The sequence below is a fragment of the Monopterus albus genome, unplaced genomic scaffold (genome assembly GCF_001952655.1).
Source record: "Monopterus albus unplaced genomic scaffold, M_albus_1.0 scaffold10.1, whole genome shotgun sequence".
NCBI classification, from domain to species: Eukaryota; Metazoa; Chordata; class Actinopteri; order Synbranchiformes; family Synbranchidae; genus Monopterus; species Monopterus albus.
The window spans coordinates 2,239,944-2,265,989 of NW_018127890.1; the positions used below are offsets into that span (position 1 = coordinate 2,239,944).

At 40.6% G+C, this 26,046-nt stretch overlaps 4 protein-coding genes and 1 pseudogene across 5 annotated transcripts in view; 3 read left to right on the forward strand and 2 right to left on the reverse strand.

The window, feature by feature from the left end:
• Positions 1-983, forward strand: part of styx (serine/threonine/tyrosine interacting protein) — a 7,653-nt gene extending 6,670 nt beyond the window's left edge. The window contains exon 11 of the mRNA XM_020590004.1: positions 431-983. Within this exon, the coding sequence (XP_020445660.1) occupies positions 431-504 (74 nt within the window). The 3' untranslated portion in view covers positions 505-983. The remainder of the gene's footprint in view (positions 1-430) is intronic.
• Positions 984-1,839: 856 nt separating this feature from the next.
• On the reverse strand, positions 1,840-5,654 carry gnpnat1 (glucosamine-phosphate N-acetyltransferase 1). Of its 2 annotated transcripts, none has more exons than XM_020589809.1 (6): positions 5,505-5,654; positions 4,438-4,601; positions 4,134-4,196; positions 3,748-3,875; positions 2,693-2,754; positions 1,840-2,540 (listed from the first exon to the last, which is right to left on the reverse strand). In XM_020589809.1, the coding sequence occupies exons 2-6, from the start codon at positions 4,589-4,591 to the stop codon at positions 2,393-2,395; spliced, it is 555 nt and encodes a 184-aa protein (XP_020445465.1). In that variant the 5' UTR covers positions 4,592-4,601; positions 5,505-5,654; the 3' UTR covers positions 1,840-2,392. The 2 variants fall into 2 exon arrangements, with proteins under 2 accessions (XP_020445465.1, XP_020445464.1); XM_020589808.1 differs by having other exon boundaries at positions 4,438-4,604.
• A 2,068-nt stretch (positions 5,655-7,722) lies between these two features.
• On the reverse strand, positions 7,723-15,631 carry LOC109954563 (E3 ubiquitin-protein ligase AMFR). Its single transcript, XM_020589976.1, has 14 exons — positions 15,465-15,631; positions 14,656-14,948; positions 14,456-14,548; positions 14,123-14,287; positions 11,999-12,151; positions 10,946-10,986; positions 10,654-10,786; positions 10,441-10,574; positions 10,183-10,293; positions 9,611-9,807; positions 9,402-9,505; positions 8,800-8,934; positions 8,458-8,648; positions 7,723-8,016 (listed from the first exon to the last, which is right to left on the reverse strand). The coding sequence occupies exons 2-14, from the start codon at positions 14,908-14,910 to the stop codon at positions 7,863-7,865; spliced, it is 1,866 nt and encodes a 621-aa protein (XP_020445632.1). The 5' UTR covers positions 14,911-14,948; positions 15,465-15,631; the 3' UTR covers positions 7,723-7,862.
• Positions 15,632-16,470: 839 nt separating this feature from the next.
• On the forward strand, positions 16,471-17,451 carry LOC109954564 (leukotriene B4 receptor 1-like; annotated as a pseudogene).
• Positions 17,452-18,594: 1,143 nt separating this feature from the next.
• Positions 18,595-19,878, forward strand: LOC109954553 (leukotriene B4 receptor 1). Its single transcript, XM_020589956.1, has one exon. It carries the CDS (start codon positions 18,595-18,597, stop codon positions 19,672-19,674), a length of 1,080 nt encoding a protein of 359 aa, XP_020445612.1. The 3' UTR covers positions 19,675-19,878.
• The last annotated feature ends 6,168 nt before the right edge of the window (positions 19,879-26,046 follow it).

The window sequence follows — 26,046 nt, forward strand, 5'->3', positions numbered from 1 at the left end:
CAAAAGGTGCTTCTACTAAATACTGAGCAAAGGGGCTGAATACTTATGACCATGTGATATTTCAGTTTTTCTTTTTTAATAAATCTGCAAAAATGTCACAAATTCTGTGTTTTTCTGTCAATATGGGGTGCTGTGTGTACATTGATGAGGAAAAAAATGAACTTAAATGATTTTAGCATATGGCTGCAATATAACAAAGAGTGAAAAATTTAAGGGGGTCTGAATACTTTCCGTACCCACTGTATATTGTTTTGTCCGTGTACTGAAAAGCACTTTGAATTGCATGAGCATGTGCTTTTGAACCTGACACACCAGGTCATGAAGGGGGAACATGCTTGTGTGTGTGTGTGTGTGTGTGTGTGTGCGTGTGTGCGCGCACACACACACAGTGGTTTCAGTTGTTTTTTTTTTTTGTTCATTTCTTTACCAGGAAGCCGTAAGCGCAGCCTGGAGGAAGACGAAGACTTTGGAGCAATGCAGGTCACAGCAGCACAGATAAGCTGATGAGCTTTGCTGACATTTAGCTGTGCGGTGCTGTGCACTAAATCATTGGATAATTTTTGTTTTGTTTTAACTGGGATTTAAAATGTAAATATCTCCAGTTTCTATGGAGAAGTGACGAGAGTGGCATGGGGTCCGCTCATGTCTGAAATGGAGTACTGAAGGGAGATGGTCAAAGTTGGTGACTTTTTTTGTTTTTTTTTCCTTGAGCTGTATGCACTGATGGGAGATTTTTTGCAGTTTTATAGTATTTAAAGCATTTTGCATTTGCAGCAGGACAGTATTGCAATAATGCACTTTCGATACTTGAATTTGTGTGGACGACCAGAAGGGGGCAGTAGCTGGGATGACACCCAGTGGAGGAGATGTGAAAAGGGTTAGTTAATGCCTTTATTTTGGGAGTAATAGGAGTATGGACTAATATAAGACAGTGTAATTGTAAGGAATGGAAATTAACTTGCTGCTTAATAAAAAGTCTGTCCTGTTCTGATGTTTTTATTCTCTGGTTATTGCTGAATATTTTGTGGCGACTCCTGCCACAAAGCTGGGTTATGACAAAGTCTTTACGGAAACATGACATGAAATGGTTTTATTTTAACCCACCTCTCTAGAGACCTCACTGTGTATCGGATAACAAAAAGAAAACTACGGACATGCACTCCCATTAGTTCACTAACATGTACTGAGTGTTGGGAACAGAAAGGGCCTGAAATCAGTTTTCTTTTTTTACATATGTAATGGCAATGTAGTCACGTCAGTTGCATTAAAGCTAATATAAAATACTATAGATGTGGCTGGGTTTTCCACAGTCCTTTCTCTGGAAGAAGCCTACTGATGTTCTTATTTCACTCCATGTCAAGCTGGAAGAACACATCTGGGGTTCTCAGGCTTCATCCCCACAATGCTGGTTTGTCAGAGCTTTAAGGAACCTGTTGTCTGTGAAGGACTAACTGGTTTTTATTTAAGGTTGGAATAAAGACAAGCAGATGTTGTAAATCATAGAATAGTTTGTTTTATATTTGCAAATAAATTACATTAAATATGTTCCCATTCTCCACAGAACAGAATTATAAAACCTAACTACAAAAGCTTAATTTTAAAAAAATCTTTTGTATCGATTTCCCATCACAAAATGTTTCAATCAGCTGTGAACATCAACCAGATTCAAAAGTCTAACAACCTTCGATTAACTTCTTGAGTCTTCACTTGATGTTTTATGTAGTGTTCGAACCTTCGTCACCATTAGAGATAGAAGAGAGCGCTTTGCACTGAGAGGATAGATTAGAAAAACGGAATCCAAGTAAAACCTAAAGCCTATTAAAGATGTAATTAATCACATTTAAAGAAATAAAGCTGCTTTTATTTGGTGATCTGCCCCTTTATGAGACTGGGTTTGAATCACGATCCACAGTAAATCCTTCATGTACCCTTGTTTCTGTAGTGATGTTGAGAAGCTGTTGCCAGTGGTGAATTATCTTCGTTAGCTGCTTCAGAAATATTTGAATTTCATATCTTCATTTCCCAGTTGTATTTCCTTACAGCTGCAGGCTATTCGCAGGTGTACACATCAAATTAGTTATTGGCACTGTAACACAATGCGACTGTTACATTTACAGTAAATGACAATCCTTTCTCCAGACAGAGTTTTACCCTGCTGAGTTACCAGAGGGACAGAGGACGACGTTGAAGGTTTCAACATGCATTTACGTTCAATCAAGAGTGCTGTAATCAGGATGAGTATTCAGAAACAGCTCCACTACACAACCAAAAAATTTTCCTCTGGCAACTCCCCTGGCTTTTAAGGCGTTTTGTCATTGCATGTTCTGATGCAAGTGTGTGTACAAGCAATGGTCCATGTCCCCAGAAGAGATGCAGTAAGCTGCTGTTGTCCTCAGTCTAAAAATCGACACTGCATGTAGGTCTCTTCTGAAGCGATGTAGCCAAACTTTTGATAGAAAGCCACATTTCGGGGTGCACATTCCAAAGTGATTTTATAGCAGTTGAGTTTTTTGCTGAGAAGAGTAAGAGTTGAAACTAACCTACAGGGACAGAGAAAAACAGGTCAAATAAGAAACCAGTGCAAATCACAGTATTTCCTGAACAAGCCTCTTAAATGAATAATTTTCATGTCTGTGAAGATTATGGGCAACAGGTCTAAGTCTCTGTGTCAGGCTCACAAAGGTCTACTCACAGTTTGCCCAGCTGCTTCCCCCTGCACACATCACTGACTACCACCTCCTCCACCCGGCCTCTCTGCAAACAACAGAGGAGAGGCTTTCAGTTTCAATCATAACATTTCAATCATCTCTAGGTGCAGTGTGTAAAATCTAGGATTTATCAGCAGAAATTGGCTATAGTATGCATAACAATGTTAATCTTTAACTTAGAATGAGCCTTTTATATCTATATAGGAGTGGATCCCCTATCGTGGAGGCTGCCATGTTGAGCCTCCGTGTTTTTTACAATAGTCCAGAAGGGACAAACCACACACTGGCTCTAAAACATGAATTTCATATCTTCACGTTGAAGTAGGAGCTTGGATTTGGAGATGCTTGGAAGACGAATAAGAGGTAAAGTTCGAAGCAAGAGGGAGCATAGCCATGAGTTTAAGAACCATAATTTGAAGAAATTGAGGATCATCGTGAAACTTTAATACAAAGAGGAAAGAGAGACAATGTGGATCTCTATTGTCAAATAAGCAAAGACAGGAAGAAACAGGATAGGTGACGGCACAATATGAGGATAAACTCTGTTGTGGCCTTACCCAGATGGACATCCTTGATGAGGGGACAAATGTTTCCAGAATGACACAAAAGTTGCCTGTTTTCTGCTACACAGGTAATTTAGCCTAACAATTAAAGTTAACCTAAATGCAAGCTTTTGTTTGATAGCTTTAGCTGGAACATGGCCAGTGCTGGGTAACCCACTGCAGTCAAGTGAGACGCGGGTTAGCTTTTGCTTGGTCAAGTCGCCCGCACTTGTTTTCCAAGTGCGCAATTTGTCCTACATTTACGGTAATCACTGTGAACTAACTGAGGGCTGTACGTTTTTGCTGAACGCTGCGATCTGCAACCTCGCCGCTAGATGTCACTAAATACCACACACTGCATCTTTATAGAAATGTGCGAATGTACCTTTTCAACTACAACCTCCGAATTACTAAATGAGCAACTTCTTTAAGGGACAGAGAAATTCCAGTCTTCCATTTTCTTAATTCTACAAATTGCCTGCTAGGAAGCAATTTACCTTAGCACAGGAGTGGATGAATTTGTGTTCTGTGATCAATGTGGCCGTAGCAACAATCTGTCTCAGGTTTATGTCCTCCACCACGATGACATAGTAGTCTCCTGTCTTCTTCATATGGTCAAACTTTTCTGGAAGCCAACAGACAATACATATGTTAATTTGGTTTTACTGATCTGCTATTACATTGGTTTTGTTTGAGGTTTGTTTTCCACGGTGAGAATTTATTCTTTTCCAAAGTGTGATGCTAAGAAGAACTGATGAGTGTTTAAAAATTTGGGAGCATGGTGGGAATTAAAATATCAGAACGGTGACAATGTTCTGAACAAAGAAGATCAGAATCTCACTTATTCAACAAACAAAGAAGCATTAGATTAAAACTGACTTACTCATGAACTGCTCTGCAGTGACATCGCCTGTCTGGGTTAGTTGAGATAAAACCTTGAATAATCCTGGATCACAAAAACAACAGAACAGCTGATGAAAATATCTGAGCACATTCCCACTCTACATCTTGTGAAGTCTTGATTTCCTCAAATGAAAGCTTTTATGTTCTTATTACATTACATCTCAGACACCAAGGAACAACACATGCCCTCCACATTATCTGTCACAAAGTGGAAATGTTCTTTTTTTCTCTTGACAACACAAGGACTAGTCAGAAGTAAGTCGTCCACCTAGTGTCTGCCTCACCTCTGCTGAAGTCTGCTGTACAGAGGGGCCTGAGCACCAAGCCTTCCCCCGGACTAGAAGGGGAGATGGGGGGAGAGAAGGAGACACCGTTGCTACTCCAGTCTAGGTCCTGAAGCAGAGACGGATCAAACAGCGGAGTCTCGTCCAGCAGCATTCCACAAGCCCTGCTTAGGAATTACACACAAAGACAGGTAACGTCACAACACATGCACACCCATGAACAGTTTGTGTGGAAAATACTGAAAGTGTGATGCAATGAATAGAATGGCCTTTTAAAAATTCCTCAGAGATGATGAATGAGCTGAAAGTGTTAACATGTTCATACTGTCAGTCTGGGCTGGGAGCATCATTTTAAGTTGCACAGGACTTTGACCTGACAATTACAAATGTACTTGGTAAAAAGATGTCATTATTTCACTGCCAAGCACCAATTGTCAGGTCAGCTGGTATATGCAAGGGCACACCCACCAGCAAAGGATCATTCAGAAGTATTCTTTCATGCTTTTTCCAGGATATGCTACAGGATATTAAATAGGAGGAGTGCCCATTGTACAGAAGTCCATTCACAGATCAACACCCACGGATATCGGTGTCAGTTCTGTTGGTAAAGGCTGTAATGATGTTTTCATGGCAGCAAAAACACAATAATCTTCACTAACATCATCACTTTCCATATCACCAAGCCATACAAATAAAACATGACTGTGTGAACGTGCTTAATTAGTGCCGCGAAGGCAGAGCGTTTCCCTGTAGCTGTCTATATTACCTTTGACCAAACTTCTCAAGTTGACTAAGAGAACTAGTCAAATGTTTACGAAACGTCAACAATGTGTAGGCTAGCTAACCTCAGCATAAGAGATCAGCAAAATCACTGACACGTCTAACCAAGTAACTAGCATATAACACAATATCCAGTCCTGTCAAACGACTACATGAAAATACCTTCACATAAGCTAATGTAACAAACCAAACTAGCGTCAGAGTTCTAACTTCACCTCAAATGTTACCTGGGGATCGCCTGGCATGCTACGCAGCTAGCTAGCTAGCTAACTTAATTAACTACTTACCGATAAAACAAACAGGAAGATACAGCCCGGTTGAATTCTCAGATTGAGGGAACATACACTGATAACCGTGGTTTTAATGAGGCTGGGCTACTTCTCTGAGGTGGCCAGCGTGGGTGTGTTCATCTGTTTCCGCCTGGCATACTGAGCCCTGGAGCCCTGGATCCCTTCTGTATGACGTGGCAGAGACGCTGGCGGTATCGGCGCGTCCCAGTGACGTCAGATCATTACTACAAATATCACACACAACATCCACGTCGTATTATATCTAGACTGATACAAAACTCCAGCCAGTTTTCACAGTGAAATCTGGCTTTTAACCTGTGGGCTGCCAAATGTAACAGCCAGCTCGTCTTAATGTAAACAAGGTGGTTTACAACTGCAAGGCCAAGGTCATCCAGACGTGGGTTAATCACAACAAAAAGATTCACTTACTGCGTTTTGCTAAAAAGCTGTAGAAGCTCTGTTTATTGAACCATTGGTATTAACATATTTTACAAAAACTAGATTTACAGAAATTGTCCATGACTAAATTATTTTTGATTTAGGCACAAAAATACAGGAAAGCTCAGTCTGAAAAAAGTATTTCAGCTTTGATTAAAGAAGTAATGGCTATGACACAGCCCATGAAAAGAAAAACATCTCACCGCTTTTAGTCATTAAATAACTATACAATAAACTGAAAATGAAAACAAAACTGCAGTCTTTTTTTCCTCTTTACATTTTGACTAATTGGAATTTGAAACCTAAGTCTGATCCTGTCCTCTGGCAACACAGCCAAACAGTTTGAACAATAAAAATGAACACAATAAAGATCACAACACTTCAGCTTTTAGTGAGTTTGTGGACTGTTCTTTGGGATAAAGAGGAAGGAGACAAAAGCATTTGTCTAACTTCATGCAGATCTCACCCCACCCTGCCCTCAGGCCCTCGGTGTAATCACAGAAATCAAACACTTACCATACAAAGTTTCCATTATCGTGTCCGGCGATATGTCTCAGCCAGCTACGCATTTAGTCTAATGTGACGACATGTAAAAAGGGCTCAGTGTATATTACACACTGCTGTATATTACTGTAATAAGTTTTTTGGCAGCAGATTATTATTTGCTAGTACATTAGATTTTTAAATTAGCACTCTTCAAAGTTAGTAGGCAAAGGCTACACAAATAAAACACCCTAAAAATTCTTTCTTAAAGATTCTTAGCCATTTAGCTCATACAATATCAAGAAGTCAAAGTCAGAGGCAACTGGATTTGCTGTGACATCTTGAAAATGTTTTGCTGCTGATCCAAGATGCTTCATCATTTCTACTGAAAGAACAAGAGTTTCACTGATAAAACTGCTTGAAGCCTCTTGAATGAGAGACAAAACGTCTCCAAAATACCATGCAGCAAGTCCAGCTGCTGCCAACTTCACTATTTCTACACACCTTAAAAAAAACAGTAGATACAGATGACCAAGAACTCCAGACTCAACAGAAAGATTTTCACAGCTCAACATCAGCAGGTAATTTAAGAAAGACTTAGAAGATGATACCCACTGTACTTGTACAAAATGTAATACACCCCCTTTGCTACCTGGGAGCACTGGTATTAGAAAAAGATGTACATACCCTGCCCTCCCCTTCGGTTAAATACCAGGATGCAAACTGAGTGCAATGGGTGACATGACACACTAAGTACAGCAGCACCCATGCGGATCAGAAACACTTTGTTTGCAGCATCACTTTGACAGAAACATTCATATTTGACAGAGAGGCTGAACAATACTAAAGTGAAATTCTCTCACTCCAGGGTAAGAAATATCTTATTTTTTCTACACTGAATTCACAGTGGAAACTGGTGAAATAAGCACACACAAGTTTCTCCATTCAGTATGCAGAGCTTCCTGGAATGAGCAGAACAAGTGGAAAAAAAAATCTGATGAAAGGAAAACAAATAAGGATCCAAATCGAATAAGGACACCTTCACACCCCTCTTGTAAAGACTTGGACCTTCTGAATGCAAAGCATGCTCATCTCTGACAGCCAGTCTCAATCATGGCAGATACTGACACTATCGAAGCTGGTGATTACAACATGTGGCACGTGAATAAACAGCAATGCAACCTCGCATTTCTCGACTTGCACCCATCAATTTATACAATACTCCAAATACTGTAGAGGCCATTCACAATAGTCCCACTTTGTTTAAACAGCCCAGAACAGTCTAAAGGGCATGTTTGCAATGCTTTTTAATTACAGGTTTGAATAGGCGGTGACCACTGACTGTACACCAAATGGGGAAAGATTGAAGTAACTCTGTCTGTGCCTCTTGGGATGATGATGTGGCAGACTCTTCTGATGATGTCAACCTGTGTATCAGGGTGCAGGATCTTGTTGGTTTTGCATGCGTCTCTCTGCGGCTGCTGCCATGGTACTACGCCTCAGCACAGTTGAGTCCAATTCTAGGAGAGTGTCCTCCAGTCCAGGCAAATCCTCATCCAGGTCTTCTGGAGTTTTGTTCAGGTATCTCCTACAAGGAAGTAATGAACATGTAGAGATATAATCATGGGAACAAAATATGCAAGATGATTCCATACCATTAGTGAACAAATGGTTTAAAAATAAATAAATAAATAAACATGCCATATTACTACTTGTTAGTTATGTACACCGGAGCCTTCCAACTATTCTCTTATCGTGGACAAGGAAGCTTTTACACACTTTTTTGTACTGCCATGATTCACAGACTGAAACACACTTGTCTCACACAGAAAAATGATAAATGGACTGCACCTATAGAAGATCTGTTTTCACAAAACACTAAATTGTGATGCATGATGAAGTGTGATCACACTCCTGACCCCAAAAATTAATTTTCAAAAAAAAAACAGCAAGAAAAAAGCAACATTTATTTTGAAGTTTACTTCTTTTGAATATAAAACTCAGCACCTCTTCCTAATGCTGCACCAACCTGCGTGCTTGCTGGAGCATCTCTTCTTTCCTCTGCTTTAACATCTTCTGCCTCTCCTCAGCTGACTTGGAGAAGCGACCTCCTCTGACCTCCATGTTGTCTGATTCACTGAGGCCCTGCTCAGCTGCTCCACTGGGCCCTGCCTGCCCATCTAGAGCAGGGTTCACCTGTAAAGGGCCATGCTCTATGGCCTAAGGAAGGAAGCCGGACACACAGTGAGACAGACCACAGGTATGTTATCAACATTAAACAAAGAGCCAGGAGAGCACTGTGTTATTAAAGCCATCAGTGGAAAAACAAACAATGACACTGCTGCTAACATTTAACCCACAACTTACGGACCTGTGCTGGGAAAGGGACCTGGATGCGCCCCTCCAGAATGTTGTCTGTGGTGACCTCCACAGAGCGGGTCAACTGCAGGTCCTGCATAACCAGGTAGGAGGGCACCTGAGGGAACATCTCCTGGACCTGATGAGCCTGATGACCAGAAGGCAAATCAGAAGTGATGCCATACACTATTATACAGTCTCAGTGACTTACAAGATTATTATAGACAAGATTGTATAGCTATTTAAAACACCAGAAAACCTTTAGTTTAAATATACTTGGCATCTTTTGTAAACAGCTGTTTCTACTAAATCTGGTGGTTAAAATAAGAGAAAATCAAGCATTTACCAGGAAGTCAAACCCAATGTGAGAAAGTAATGATGTGAAGAGCATTTGGGCCATGGTGCACAACCCAGGCAAAATTCTGACACAACTGGCTTCTAGTAAACAGGGAGTGAGGAGTGGGATACAATTATGACAGAACTAGCTTCATGCAAATAAAGCATAAAAAAAAAATCAGGCTCTGTCTAAAAAGATTCAGTGCCTGGCTCAAACTCCTACCTCTATATCAGCTCAAAGTCAACAAGAGTATGACCAGAATATAAACATGAACTCACCATGGCCATGAGCTGGGAGTTGTTGGCCTGAGCAACGTCCAGGATATTGGTAGTGTGCATTACTTCCACTGAGAAACTGGGCAGCCAGCTGGCAATGCGAGATCCTGTAAGAGGATGCATGGATTTTATCAGTCACTGTCACACAGCCAACTGGTGTCAGGTAACTCCACAACCAGGTTCGTCCTTAGACTAGTGTCTGTCAGGCTCACCATCAAAGTGGAAGAAGTGGTTGTGTTGGTTGATATGGGGTCTGGCCTCTGGAGCAGCTCCTACAGGGCCGATGTTGTCTTCCAAATCACCGCCCTGCTGCTGGCCTCTCGCCTGGCCCCCATCCCCATTAATGTTCAGGGATGTCCGACATGTTGGACATGAGGTGTCCTGCTCGAGCCATGAGCGCAGACAAGAGCTGGAAACACAAACACACAGACAAGTTAGCTCTGTATAAAAAAAATGTGACATTCATGTAAGGCTCAGGACAAGTCTTCTGTAGCTAAACATCAGGATCAGAAGCTGAGGATGTTCAACAAACTGTAGCAGGTAAATATCCAAATCAAACACAAAGAAAGACTGTTCTGCTGTCAGGCTCACTACAAAACTATATTGAACTCGTACATTCATACAGCATTCAAGGCTAGTATATCAGGCTGCCTGCTATTCCTGCAGTCACTCCATTGGCCGTCTTTGTTCTGATAAATAAAGACCTTGTTTGTCTAGGCTATGGAGCCACAGGCCAGTGGATCATGCTTAGAGACAAATACCGCTGACTGATAAACCACTTTACTTGTGGAAGAGGTGGCCACAGGGTAGTTTGCGTGCTGTCAACATGGTATCCCAACAGATGGCACAATCATCGTTATTAGCTGCCAGCTCCTCGGCAGTAGCAACAGCAAATCTGTACAAAGTTTAAAGTACATGTAAATAACAATGAAACAAATAATGGCTGATGGAAAAAACAATGCTTTCATTACAAATAAACAAACAAAAACCCACAACAAAAAGATAAAAAGGGAAAAACAATGAAATGAACATTTCTTATCACCTGGCCTCCATGTTGCTGATCACACGAAGGTAGTTCTTGTGTCGGTGGACACGGCGCTGAACCTCATGGAAGAGATACCGCAACTGCATGAAGATAACCAAGCTCGCCATGGACAGCCAGATGTTTCCAAAAAGCTAATTAGCAAAAGGTGGATGATTAGTGGACTGGAAAGAGACGCAAGGTCAGACTACATTTTCACAATATCGGTCTTACCAGCATGTGGATATGGTGCATGAGGTCCAGAAACAACATCGCTAGCTCCATGATGAAGTCAGTGTAATAGACATATGTTCCCTTACTCTCCCAAGTCCCTGGATGGTTAAGATCCCACAGATGAATGGAGTACCTGAGGGAAGACACATAGCTCTTTCAGGTCATAAAACACTAGAGATATTTAAGCAGGATGGTGGGTGATGCTGCCATTGAGACAAAACTGACAGCATTACTGAGTTTTGATACTGGACTAAAGGTACTGAAAAGAATAGACCTGATAAGGAGGACTTACCGCATGATGACATGCCCAGTACGCACAGTCACCAGAAGACACTGAAGAAAAAAGCCCACCAGTCAACATGATGTCGTTATCATGCATCAAATAAGAAGGCTTTTGTTTACAACAGACATTTGTTTCAACTAAAACCATCAGGGATGACTCTAATGCCCCAGTCAGCCATGCTCATGAGCCACAGAAGACAGCAGTAATAATGCAAAATGTGATCACTGTGTAAAACTAAAGAACTGAGGAAGTTCTCTGGGGCATTGCTGTTATGCGGTGTAAGAACAGCACTTTTGGTGTTCCCCTTTATTTTACTGATTTATCATTTATTCTAATAAAAATAAAGATTTATTTGCTCTCAAGATTTTTGGCTTCTTGCTTGAATATGCCAAGATTCCTGGATTTTAAGAAAACCCAGGATTGATAAACAGGGTCTGATTTACCCAAAGCTGCAGTTCATTTGCTCTAGTCTGAAACAGTGGATCAGTTTATAAACTTTGTGTATTTTCCCCTTGGTGTGTTTTCTTTTCACACAGAAAATCCAAGCGAACCTAAAGGCACCAGTACAAGCCGTGTGAGAACGCTCTCATCCAATCACTGATTAAATAAGTCTAGGTGGAGAACAAGAACCCAAACACAGGACGAGGTGCCTGCTCTGAACTGGTGACAACTGGCACTGAAGTGCCTTGAACTGACTGATGGTTTAGCTCAAACATGCTGAGTATGACTTGTAGTTGAGCTGGATCAAAGTCAGATCACGTGCCCACCGCAAATGAGCCGCTCCATAGTAGCGGATCAAGAACCACATCCAGCACAAGTCCTGGTGTGGTTGTTTAGATTGTCAATGTGACTGCTGTGTTGAGACCTGCTCAAACAGAACGCACCGAGGGGGAAAACAAACTCGAGTTTAATTCTGACAGACGAAACAAGGCAGATTTGAAGACACCCTAAGACATTAGCAACAATAAAACAAATTTGAGCCCAAAGAAAGTCCACAACTGACTGTGCTACATGTGATCAAATGCCTCCGTCCACACAGCAGGCCTCCATCCAGGTTCTCACCTCTGCTGCCATAAAGGAGAGGGTGTGTGCACCGTGGGAAGCTCCGAGCAGACCACAGACCACAGCCAGGCCACAGCAATTCAGCAGCAGGGAGGCCAGCAGACAAAGCACTCGCACATGGCTGTTCATGGGAGTGGAGGGGGAGAATGACAGCTGGGGAAAAGAAAGCATCAACTGTAAGTAGGCTGTTCCTCTCAAAGCTTCCTTAGGTGCTAAGGTTTTTCTTTGTCCTCATGGAGAGGCTGTGCACGTTCAGGAAGTGAAGCTCATGTAGGTCTGTACAGCCCACTGAAACATTTTACCTAACACTGAGCTATACAAATCCAACTGACTAGTTTTAATAATCTGGGAATTTACTTTTGGATTTCAGCTGGAAACAGAAGTTCACATTTAAGGAATACAACAAAATGAAATATGACAGCAAATGAAATATTCATTAAACATGCAGCTGTTTATGACAAACACCTAACAGAAAAATTCATTTAAAATACATTTTAAAGGGGAACAGACTTGAAACAAAAGAATGCATTCAACCAGCAAAGAACATAAGGTTTTTTGTAACTGCTCACACACAGCCATGCACTACTAACCATGGATCAATAAGCATGTGTTAGTTTTAGGCTCAGTACCATACTCAACTCGTACAAACCATTTAAATCAATAAACCCCTTTCACACATAACCCTAAAACTCCCATGTACAGGGAAAGGATTGCTTAAGACTTTCAAATGATAGCTAGCACTGCCTGGACTGGGTATAGTAGAATATATTTTAGGACCCCTTCAGAAACATTTTAACAGCTGAGCTGTTTATCAGCTCTGTAAAATGTTAATAACACAAGGCTTCCCCAGCACACTGACAACATGATATACATCATCTTTAGCTGTTTAACCTACGTGTGGGATCTTCACCCCAAAGCTAGAACCCACAGACACAGGGAAAAACAAACGGAAGACAGCTGAGCTAACACAGCTGACACACATCAACCAAAAAAGTACATGCATGAATGCATAGTTACAGGCAAAGACTAGGGGAGGTTTACACATAAACTGATGTATTCTTAAGCACAGCTGGCAGAAATGACCTTCTGGTACACAAACAAGTCAACATTACATCACAAGCAACAGACCAACTTAACTCCCAATTTAAATGTCAGCGCTTTCAAGGAGGTGATTAAAATCTGATATTTTGTTTCTCCCAACATGCAGAGCACCATCTGATATAGGGACATGTCAATGTACTGACTGAAACTGTATCATTAGCCTAACATGCCACTAAAAGGAACTATTAATAGGTCCACTGCAGAGCACAGTAGGTTGTTGGGGGACTCAGCAAACCCTTTAAAAAGAATATAGGTTCATTGATCAGGTGTCACCAAATGTCAGCCTTTTTACCGCTATGATTACATGACTACAGGTTTCATACCGAGATATTTAGGCATATCTATTATCTCCTATAATATCTTACAGCAAATTAACAAATAAAGCAGACATTTTAAATAAATCCTTGAATTCTCTGTGCTACTCTACAGATTCATATACCTGCTTACTGCCACACTGGCCTTTTCCTACATAATAGTAATATGGCAAGAACACTGGTATACTGTTTCTAACTGACATTTCTAAAGTAATGTGTCCCTCTGTAACAAGTAAGAACTCAATGTGCTGGAAGGTCCTGTAGCAACAAACCAAATCATCTCCAGGTACATGTGTACTTATGACATGTTCTCTTTCATGGTACTGACACTATAAAATTATCCATGTATAAAAAATGTTTATATTTACTGGTCAACACCAAAAATAGCTGGTGTTTGCTTATTTCTGATGCATCTGTACTGATTAGATCCAATATGGCCATATGACCCATGAGAGATTCTAGACTTTGGTTTTATTTTGTAGGCTGGTTCAGCATTGTTAGACACGTATCTCTTCTCAAATGAACCGATTTCAGACTATTTATCAAACATTATGATGAGAATACGTTTGGGTCCATAACAGAATAATAATTTATTTAAACTTCAATAAATCTGGTTTATTGTCAAGCCCCAATCATCAAGTTTTTTGTTTTTTTTTTTACTAGAAAGAGTAAAGAAGAAAAGAAAGAAAGAGTTTATAATACTACTTACATATTCAAATCGGTCTTTGCAGAGCTGCACCAGGAGGTGGAGAAAGACCAGGGCAGAGAACCACAAACACCACATGACCACTTCATCCACTGTCTGCACGTTCAATACGCCAAAGATGAAAATGAACTTATAGAAGATGAAGTTCCATAACTTATCTTTCAAGTGCTGGAGAATAAACAAAGAACAGAGGAGATGAGACATCTTTTTCTGATAGGTCTACACTCGAGAAGAGCTGCAAAGACTATTTGGGCCTTTACTAAAAAGAAGTTACTAGCCCCAGACATGAAAATACCGGTAGTCATCATTTAAAAACTGTTAAATCCACAGACTCACCAGTTTCTCACTGACTCTCAGTGGACCAAACACCACATATTGAATTATTTTAGCGATTAACATCAGAAAGCAGCAGAATGTGTTGACCAGCACCTTGGGAAGTACAGAAAATAAAGAGACAATTAGTTTTTACAAGAACATCATCTTATCTTCTTCTTCTTCTTATAAAGCAACCAAGCCCCAAACTGGGTGACACTCACCCATACGAAAAGACTGTCTGTGACAAGATACCACAGGACAGTGGTTGCCAGTTCTGTATTACTAATATCATTGTTTGGGTTATCAAGATTCACTTCCGAGGGAGATGGGCTCTCCTCTGTTTCCAACGCCCCAAAGCCAGGATCAGTCACAGTGGTGTAGGCACTGAAAATGCTACCAGCAAGCAAAGCCACACTCAGTGCTGTGTAGGTCTGCAAGCTGGGCCAAGGGAACCTCTCCAAAAACAGCAGAGGCATTGCAGTATCTGCGGTCCACTTCTTAGTCTGTGAACAACCTGCGAGAACAAAAGTGGGTTAGCTAACGTTGGCCAAACTTTGCTAATAATATCACGTAAATACTAAAGCATAGGATCGTGACTAATTCGTGTTAGTATGTACTGTATGCCTTAATAATGATTTTGAAATAGCCGGCTGGGACAGTGGCGCAATATTATGTTAGGTTTCCAAAAATGTAGGAGTCGTACATGAACATAGAATAACGTTACTTTCAGCCCTCAAGCGAGGCTAACATCATGTTAGCTCAAACAGCTGGTAAAATGCTAATTAATTCCACATTACACTGTGTTTGGTGACATATAATGGAATAACATAGCCTACGAAAGTGAAAATAATGAGTCAGCGACCAAACTGGTTAATACAAATACCACAGTGAGGCTAATGTTCATAACGTTTCCTAGCTATTTACCTAGCTAACGTTACCTAATACTAGTAGCTTAAGCTAACAGCTAGCTACGTAGCTAAGCACTGCTAGCACGCACCAGACAGCAATCTCGCATTACATCGTTACTTACGGTTTGTCACAAATTTAACGAAAGAGAATATCCGGCGTCCCTTGTTGTGTTCTGCGATGAACTTATAACACTACTACACCGATAACATCATCTTGTTTATTCCACCGAGCAGACTGGGAGGTTGCGCTGGCTGCGCATTGTAACAACGTCATCATGACGACTTTAAATTTGTAACCTTAGTCAGTTAAAATATATTTTCATCGTGTCAGTTAAACTTGAAAAATAACGTATGCGAGAATAATAATAAAATACCATAAAAATGTATATAAAGTGTATTTAGGCCGTAGTGATATTTACGTATTTATTTAGGCCTACCTAATAATAGTACATCCTGCAATACTATTTATGGACGAGCTGATACAGGAGTTTCTAGAAGGCGACAACTAGATGTTTCTTTTTAGGATAATAATGGCGATGATGATGATAATTACTGTATAGTAAGTGTAGAAATTATATAAGTAATGTTTAACTAACTCATGACTCGTGATATTTAATGCATTCATTTACTGCAAGATGTATCGTGAATTCCTGATACTCACCATTAAGAAGTGTGAAATCATATGATTGCAGGTATATAATATATTCATATACAGTATTCATGGGTGTATGTGCTGGGATTCCTCCCATCATGCACTGGCGCAATAACTTCATCTGCATCTTATTTCATTGCTGTTACTTTGGTCTACATTGGGCTCTACAGAGTTCCCATTGTTTCTACACTTTAATTCGTATTAAATTAAAGAAACAACTTATTTCATACAGAGTCCTGGGTTCAGGAATAGTTCTGATTGTCTTGGCGAAAACGAAAACTATAGTAATTATTAATTATACAGGTGGTTGCTGTCCATGCAATAGCTGTAGCCCGAAGTTATGGCGTGTTGAAGCACTGTTAAAAATGTAAACGCAAAGTGTGTTGGGAGAGAGTAAAGACATCAAGGATGCTGTCTTAGCTTTTTATTTACTATGTGACAGATATTGCAAATCATGAAATAAAAATATTAGACTGTTACTATACTATTAGCTGTAATATATGCATATACAGTATAATGTTAGTTAGTAGACTGGCCAAATTTCTGACTCCCTGCTGAAGGAGGGTTTAAGACACATGCTTACAATCACCCAGATTATTCAAAGAAGGGAAGTGAAGACTTGCTTGTGCAACACGTTGTTTTTCATTTCCTGCAGACACCACTAGCACATGCACTCCCAACATGAATTATTCAGTCGAGCATTCTTTTTTTGAGGAAATGGGCCATGAGTTCGATGGTGGGACAACAGTGGCTTGCGTGATCCTGGGAACCTGCTGGTGATCTGGACTATCCTGAGACATGTCAAACAGCGTTCCCACACTGTGGTGCTGATCCTGCACCTGGCGGCTGCAGACCTGCTGGTCCTCATCACTCTGCCTGTGTAGATCTACTCCCTGGCCTACTCCTGGGTGTTCGGAGACGTCTGCTGCAAAGCCATGGTGTACGTGATCAACGCCTAGATGTACAGCAGCATCTTTTTCATCACCCTTATGAGTGTGGAGCTCTTTCTAGCCATCTGCCATCCATTTGAAATGTTACGCTGGAAGAGCAAGAGCAGCCTGAATAGATGTCTTGTACTTTTGTGGCTCCTTGCTCTGCTTCTAGGTGTACCTACTGCTCTGACACAGTCTGTGAGTGAAATCGATGGAACTGAACAGTGTTTTTACAAAAAATTCAACTCTATGACTCAAGCGATTATCCTGTTGTGCCTGGAGACCTTGGGGGGCTTTGTAGTTCCCTTTTTCATTCTTGAGCTCAAGAAAATTAGTTTCCACTCCAAACAGAAAACAATGGTTTTTATCCACACTGTGGTGGCTACCTCACCATAATCAACATTATCGATCTGGTTTGCATAGGATCAGTTATAGAACATGAATTTGCATCAAAGAGTATTTTCTTTCTCTTTCTTTCTCAGTGAATCCTCTGTTATATGTCTTCTTTGCGGGGAACTTACAAGGGATTCTCAAGAAGTCCCGACTGCTAAGGCTGTTCCAAGAAATGGCCACAACAGCAAACTCAACAAACTGGTAGTACAACAGCAGACTAGCCAGAGGGCAGCAAACACACAGGTAGAGCTAATGTCTTATGAGAGCAAACAACTGAATCCCTGAGACTCTGGTGATGGTAAAATGTGGCACTTCTGGAGTTAATTGAGGAACTGCATTTAAATATGAAGGCCTTTATTGTCTAATGTTTTGAAAGCCTTGTGAAACTTGCTAAAAGAGCACTGACAAAAGTAATGTGTTGTGTTTCATCATTAACATATACAGTACTGTATCCTCTCAGCATTGTTTCACATTTACTCATGGATGTCAGTGCAGCCAAACACATGATTGTGTTTTACCTCATTACTGGCCCTGAAATGCAGCTGTCCCAACTTTTTTTGGAATGTGTTGCAGGCATCAGAATTGAAGTGAGTGTTTATTTTGAACAATGAATAAAGTTGATGAGGTATCATATCATATAATGCGCTGCTGTTTTGATTTCAGTGTAATACAAGAAAGATTATTTAAACATCACTATTTCAGATTTAATTTTGATTTTACACACTGTTCCAACTTTTTCTGATTTGGGGTGTACACAACAGACCCATGGTCCTCCAGTCAGTGACATCAAACAGTGAAACATATGATTATCCTAAGCACTTTGGAGCATTTCACAAATTTTACAGCACCTGAGTGACAAGCTAGACAGTCACAGCAACAACTTATTACTTATTTTCCAATTATTTGAAATTTACTATACCAAGAATGCTTCTCAAGCTTTGTTCCAGTGAACATGGTCGTGCACATGCTTCTGTTAATGTTACTGTGTCCTTGGAGAAGCTGAGGTTATTTCCTTTTAGATCATAACCATTTCTCTAAAAGGCTTCTCTTTTACTGAAACTCTTTTTTGAAACCTTTTTAAAACCCTAATCTATGATCTTAAATGAAAAAAATGAACTTATGATGCATGCATGAATCACCTCTCTGTCTCAAAGAGGCCTGTGAGGAAACCTTTTTCCTGTGCAGTCTACCTAAAAAGGGAAGTGAAGACTTGCTTGTGCAGCACTTAGTTTTTCTTTACATGTAGACCCCACTGTCAGCACATACACTTGCAGCATGAACCACTCAGCTGAGCAGTCTTCTTTGGAGGAAATGGCCCCTGAGAAGTTCGATGGGACAATGGCTTGCGTGATCCTGGGCCTGTCCTTCCTGGTGGGAGCTCCGGGGAACCTGCTGGTGATCTGGACTATTCTGAGACATGTCAAGCAGCGTTCCCACACTGTGGTGCTGATCCTGCACCTGGCGGCTGCAGACCTAGTGGTCCTTATCACTCTGCCTCTGTGGATCTACTCTCTGGCCTACTCCTGGGTGTTTGGAGAGGCCTGCTGCAAAGCCATGGTGTACGTGATCAACGCCTGCATGTACAGCAGTGTTTTCCTCATCACCGTCATGAGCGTGGAGCGTTTTATGGCTGTGCGCTATCCCTTTGACTCGGTTAACTGGAGGAGAAAGAAAGCTCTGAATAAAGTCCTGCTGGCCCTGTGGACTGCAGCATTCCTGTTCAGCATCCCTGTCATCCCAACACAGGTTGTTGGGGACGATTATGGTGCGGACCACTGTCTGTACCGGTCCTACACTTCTGTAACCCAGGAGCTGGTGTGTGTGTTGCTGGAGACACTAGTGGGCTACATATTACCCTTCTCCATCCTGGTGGTCTGCTACAGCTGCCTTTGTAGCAGGATTGCACAGATGACCTTCAAGTCCAAACGCAAGTCTACTGTCCTTATCGCCAGTGTAGTGGTTGTGTTTGCCATTTGCTGGACACCTCACCACATTGGGAATGTCCTGTCACTCGTCAACCTGGCCATTGAAAACTCCTTCCCTGAAACAGCACATAGTTTGGAAAATGTCCGCAGCACCATGGCCTTCATTGCTGGAGCCATGGGCTTCATCAGCAGCAGTGTTAACCCCATCCTTTACATGTTTGCAGCTCGCTCCTTCAGGAGCTCCCTGAGTGACACGGGTATCCAGAAGCTCTTCCGCCACATCTCCAGCACTGCCCCAGGTGAGGGCAACAGGGAGGTGTCCTTTGTGTCCAAGAGGTGCAACAATCAGACCAGCAGCTCTCAGTGTGTGTTGGAGTCAAAGGACCAAATAGATATATTAATACAAATGTGTGAAAATAACCCATCCTGATAACAAATTGTGTTTCCATGTAGATGTTGATGTGCATATGTATTTTTTAATGAAGGAAATTTTGACTGAAGTGAAGTTCATTTTGTATGAAATTACAACACAGATAAACAGGATGTCATAGTTTATCTGTGTGAGACTCTGTAAATGATCTATTTTACATGTATTGTATTTATAAATGTTTCATATCTATCTACATCTGTACTGAGTTGCCATTTAGTGTTCAAAAATAGTACAATAAATAATTATATCCTCGTAAGATGTCTCTGTGCAAGTTATTAGTAAAAACAATTTTTATTATTATTTCTAAATAGTATTGATTATGTTGTTAATAGCGTTTAAAACTTGTTGTCTGTAAGTGTGGGAACATGGTTAGACACCATGCAATTGGTTTTTATCTGTAATTCTGTGGTTGCATGTGTCACTTCTTAAAAAAACTTTTCTCTCACAGCTTTTGGCTACCTTCATAAAAATGAAACTCTCATTCCCTATTTCTGTCTTGGGAAGCTGTAATATCAATTAACAAAAACTCATTTAATTCACCTGTAATGCTGTGTTTTAATTGCATGTGGAATCCAAAAGTTACTATTATTGTAAAAATGTTTTTCACAAGTGACAAACAAATGAGCAGTTGTCCTGGTATCCCACTACAGACAGTCATGCTTTCAACTTCCTCTCAAAGAAAAGATTGCAAAATGAAAATCTGCATGTTCCGTTTAGCGAGCGGTGAAAAGCGGAATCATGTCTTCATGTTTGTCAGTCTAATAAAACTCAAACCACCACTTTCAGATATTTTTAAAATCACAAGTCAGCTAATAATTTATAATATTCTCTAATTATAGCATAGTGAGTTTGTCTGTTGCCATTACTGCCCAAAAACTGTCCTCTTCAACCAGCAGATGGTTCAAGGTTCAAGGATTTTATTGTCAATTCACCATATGTGCAGGACATACAGAAAATCAAAATACTGTTTCTCTCTCACCTAGTATTGGGTGCCATAACATTTAGGAACCAAAGTAGAATAAAGTAGAATAAAATAGAATAGAATAAGAACTGGATTGACGTAATTAGGATCAATCTAAACGGTACAGCCAATAAGCTGTGACTCAAAACTGAGTACAGTCAGTGACTAGTGCAAATAATAATAGGAGATTGTCAGATGGTTCAGCATCACCTGGGCGTTGGTGATGAGGTGCAAATAGCATATGAGGTATACATGGACAGTGTTGCAAATGACCAACAGCAGCAGATATCCCAGCAAAAAAAAAAAAAAACAGTCAGCAACAGATTTACATATAATATAACAGATGGTAACACAGCAGAGGTAGTTTTTTTTGTTTGTTTGTTTCCACAACAGTCAGCAGCAGATTTACCTGTAATATAACAAAAAAGGGGAATGTATTTAGTTTGTGCAACAGCAGAGGTAGTCTTTTTATATCTTTGTTATGTTCTGTGGTGTGTTACAGTCCAGGGGCAGAGATAGTGAACAGTGTTCAGCATGCTCACAGCCTGGTGAATGAAGCTGTTTGTAAGTCTGGTGGAGTGGGCCTGAAGACTCCAATACCTTCTCAGGAGTCTGAAGTGGGAGCGTGTGGGGTGGGAGGTGCCATCAGCAATGCTGATGGCTCTGCGGGTGTTAAAGATGTCCATAAGGGAAGACAGAGGAGCACCGATGAGCTTGCTGGCTGTTTTCACTATGCGTTGCAGGGTCCTTCTGCAGGAGGCAGTACAGGCTCTGTACCACACAGTGATGCAGCCAGTGATGACGCTCTCAATGGTGCCCCGGTAGAAGGAGCACAAGATGAGGGGTGGGGCACTGGCTCTCCTCAGTTTGCGGAGAGCTCAGTTGGAGCCTTCTTGGCCAGTGCTGTGATGTTGTTGGTCCAGGAGAGGTCCTTAGACATGTGCACCCCCAGGAATTTGGTGCTGCTCACTCTCTCCACTACAGCACCATCAATGGTCAGTGGTGGATGCTTTAGAGGTTTTCTCCTGAAGTCCACAATGATCTCTTTAGTCTTCCCCACATTGAGGAAAATGTTGTTCTTACACCACTGTATCAGTTGTCACAACCTCACTCCTGTAGTTGGCCTCATCATTATTGGTAATGAGGCCAACTACAGTTGTGTCATCCGCAAACTTGACAATGTGGTTAGTGCTGTAGGTTGGCACACAGTTGTGGGTCAGCAGTATGAAGAGCAATGGGCTGAGCACACACCCCTGTGGAGCCCATGTGCTCAGTGTGATGGTCTTGGAGATGTTGCTGCCAACCCGCACATTTTGTGGCCTCCCTGTTAGAAAGTCAAGCAGCCAGTTGCAGAGAGAGATTTTGAGTCCCAAGTGTCCAAGTTTTAGTGTAAGCTGCTGGGGGATGATTGTGTTGAATGTTGAACTGAAGTCTAGGAACAGCATTCGCACATAAGCGTTCTTTGAATCTAGGTGGGTGAGGGCTGGATGGAGAACAGCAGTAATGGCATCCTCTGTGGACCTGTTTGACCTGTATGCAAACTGAAATGGGTCGTGAGAGGGAGGAAGGATGGACCTGACGTTCTGCATGACCAGCCACTCGAAGCACTTCATAATGATGGCACTGTCTGCTCTGTGTTTATAACCATCTGATGCCATTTTACTAATATTATTAATTCATTTTAAATGTGTATGTCTTTTTTCTATTATTTAACCAAAACTTTTTCAGTTCTGCATCACCTTACAGACATTACATGTATACACTGTGTGTTGCTGAAGCAGTTGAAGTGGAAGGAACCAAGCTTTGCCTTCCACTTTGTCTGCACATTTTACAAAGTTATCCAAGCCATTTGTAGGGAGAATACAGTAGTACTATGGATAGATTAATGAACAAGCCTAAGTGCACAGGCTCAGGGGTCCAAGGGGTCAGAGGGCCCCTAGACCAGAGAATTATAAAGGGACTGTTAAACGTTTGTGTTGGAAAGTCAATTGAATGCCCAGAGATAGGGGCCTATTTCACGTCTGTGCTCAGGGGCCCATTGTCTCATGATCCATCCATGGGCAGTACCTGAAACTGTCCTTCTAAGCTCCGTTTGAGCACAAGGCATAACTGATGATTATGAACACTTTATTATTACCAGTGCAAACAGTAGAAATGCCAGTTATACACTGATTTTCATGTCACACTGCAATTCCACAACTGTAAGCACAAATTTCGCTTTGAGTCTGACTCAGCAGACTTGATGTTGACAAACAAAGAAGACAAGTCAAATGTCAATTTTTGGCAGAAAGAATGTGAGCATTCTGAAGAACTGACATTCGACACTGATGATTTTCCCAAAGGGTGTCATTTTATGTGATAATGATTTGAACAGAGGATTTGATAAATCCATTATGACAGTGCTCATCACCTTTTTGGAGCCTTGTCTTATTATTGAGACAGTATTATTTTAACCATGACAGCTGAAAATGACAGAAAACAAGGGTGTGACAAAAAAGTATGTGTCAGGCGAATTACAGAAGAAAGCATAGTGGCCTCTGTATCACTTTTCCCATAGAATGAGGAAGCAGCATAGTATATGTCTAACACTGCATTTCAATGTGAGTGTATGCCTATGTACTATTTAACAGAATTAACTAATTGTCCTGTGAGTTCTGGATGGGTTTTAAGTTCTTTTCAAATAATAAAATATTGTGACAACACAAATTTGCAGAAAAAAGGAAACGGTAATAATAATAACAACACATTTTATTTCAAAGTGCTTTTCAAAACACCCAAGGTTGCTTTACAATAATACCCAATCAAACAATAACAGAAAAACAATAGTATAAATTAAAAGCAACAATAATGTATCGTCAGTATAAGAGCAACAGTGAAATATCATCAAAATGAAACAAAAAATGAATACAATAAGATAAAATGGAAAACTGTCCAGTCAAGTAAAGCCGTTTCAGATAGGACATGGTGGGCACTGTGTTCTGCTGTCAAACCCATTCATGTCTATGTGATGTGCTGCGCAAGAGTGTATATGCGCTGCGTCAAGCTGAGCGCAGCGCAAGGCTGCGTGGCCGTTCCTATTTATCTGTGACGACACCTCAACGTGTCCAATTGCAGAGCACCTGACAGACCACAAAGAAAATGGAGGAAAACTGGATTTTGGTGGACCCACACCCTCTTCTTCTTTGCTGTAGTTCATCTCCTCTTCCTCATCAATACAACTAAAGCCAGAGCCTTTTGCTGACATGTAGATAGAGCCATCGTACATCCAAATCTGCTGTTTGAAAAGTTAGTTAATATCTGCTGACCACCTCCTGGAAAACTTTTTGGTCTGAAAGCCCAGGTTGATCAAATATGTGGGTGCTAGGCCATGTAACACTTTAAAAGTTAAAAGAAGCTTGAACTGAATACGACCGGTGACTGGTAGCAGGTGCAGTTGTCTCAAAAGTGGTGTTAATTTGTTCATACCGTATGACCTAGAACACAAAATGACTCTCGTAGCAGTATATAATAAGCACCCATCTACCTCGACTTACATGACATGCTGGGGTCACAATACAGTGTGTTGAATATAATTAGTACCTTTTCCCATCACAATTTGCCTCACAGTATTTGTAATCAGACTACAATCCCTTAAATGTAATAAATACTTTCTTGGCCCTAAAGTTCACCGAGAAGTGTTTCAGTGGAAGACTTGCATACACCTTACACAACACAATATTAAAAGTCAGCACTTACAGCAAAGCTACTTTCTGGGTCGTGGCAAACTTTTCTTGTACCAGTTGCACCTGCTGAAAGAAAAGCTTGTCATTTTAGTGCCACAGACAGACATGTATAAACATGCCTATTGTGTTATGTCATCAAGATCAGTGTTGTTGCTGTGTGTTGTTATGTGTCTAGAATTTCAGATAAAGTGTTCCCCAGTGTGTCTCTCAACCAATCAGACTGGTTCAACTGGAAGGAGACACAAGGAATTACTCTCAAGATTGGGGGATTTAATTGAGTGAAAGGAGGTGAGCAGACAAAAAGCCTGGCATTCTCCATACTCTGTGGCCTGTAGGAAGCTAAGATGGGAGTGTCAGGTGCTCCAAAACATGGCATTCTGGGAACTGGGCCAAGGACAGTAAAGACCTGTGGAAACTTTTTGATTATACGCTGTTCCCGTCAGCGCGTATTTGAAAGCTGCCCCCATGCAGAAAGAGAAATAGTTGAATTATATGACAACATAAACAATTGAACAGTGGCAGTACGTTATAGACCACATTGTGGTGATTTTTAGAGGATGAATCTGGAAAGGATGAAAGAATCACAAGTAAAAAATCTGACAATATGTCAGATGTTGCTTTTCAGTATATACAGTGCAGATTCCACTGTTCTTTATTTGTCCTGTCCTCGTGTGTCTGTTTGTTTGTCCCTCCCTTGTGCACTTCCTGCATTCCCTTCAGTGGCCTTTGGTTGTTTGTAGTAATCGTCTTAATATTCTAGTATTTTATATTTTTCACAAGTACATCTTTATCCTGTCTATCCTGTCTTGTTTTTTTAGTATTTTATATTTACTATTCAGATTATTTACTTAAGTAATAGTAGCAATACCACAGTGTAAAAATACTGTTACAACTAAAAATCCTGCATTTAAAATGTTACTTAAATAGAAGAGCTGGTTTTGACTACCTTATATACTTAGAATTTTAAGTGTTTTACATACTGCTGAGTAGCTTGTGAATTTCTCACCGGAGATCAATAAAGTCTTATGACTATATTGTATTTTGTTTTATTCATCTGATTCTGAAAAAGACCTAATTGTAAATGTAGGGGAGTAAAAAGTACAATATCTTTCTCTAAATTGTAGTGAAGCCAAAATATGAAGTAGCAGAATATGAAAATACTCAAGTACAGATACCTCAAAATTGTACTTAAGTACAGTACTTGAGTAAATGTATCTAATTACATTCCACCACCATGCTTATTTTACAAATTCAGTTTAGAAGTTTTTCCTGTTTTTTGTCTTGCTTTACAACATGTACAACAAATTAAACTGAATTGAAGGGAAAACTCTTATTTCAGTTTTGAATCAGTTTAGCTACATTGTCACAACTCCTACAACATTTATCCCTTAACAGACAGAGCCCACAGGTTTGTGCTGCTGTTGAACTGTCTGTTATTTAGCCTAGACTCACTGATGTAAAGGGGGTAGACACTTATAACACAATATAGTTGATGATCATATAGTTGAGTCAACACCTCTGAAACAGTTTGAACACAAACTGAACATTATCATCTTCATGAAGAAGGATTTATTGGGTTATACTTAGTGTGAGCTCAAACTGCCAAATGTGTAAAGTGTTTAGTAGCTGTTGTTATTTTACATGGCCACAAGAGACAGTGAACACATAAACACTCCAGTGTGACATTTT

Excerpts from the sequence above, each read along its gene's own strand:
- gnpnat1 (XM_020589809.1), bottom strand. The coding sequence starts at position 4,591 with ATGCTGCTGGACGAGACTCCGCTGTTTGATCCGTCTCTGCTTCAGGAC. Across the intron at positions 3,876-4,133 it reads CACTGCAGAGCAGTTCATGA|AAAAGTTTGACCATATGAAG; the intron begins GTAAGTCAGTTT and ends GTTGGCTTCCAG. Across the intron at positions 2,541-2,692 it reads GGGAAGCAGCTGGGCAAACT|GTTAGTTTCAACTCTTACTC; the intron begins GTGAGTAGACCT and ends CTGTCCCTGTAG.
- LOC109954563 (XM_020589976.1), bottom strand. The coding sequence starts at position 14,910 with ATGCCTCTGCTGTTTTTGGAGAGGTTCCCTTGGCCCAGCTTGCAGACC. Across the intron at positions 10,787-10,945 it reads ACTGGGCATGTCATCATGCG|GTACTCCATTCATCTGTGGG; the intron begins GTAAGTCCTCCT and ends GTCTTCCCTCAG. Across the intron at positions 10,294-10,440 it reads ATCAGCAACATGGAGGCCAG|ATTTGCTGTTGCTACTGCCG; the intron begins GTGATAAGAAAT and ends AACTTTGTACAG.
- LOC109954553 (XM_020589956.1), top strand. The coding sequence starts at position 18,595 with ATGAACCACTCAGCTGAGCAGTCTTCTTTGGAGGAAATGGCCCCTGAG.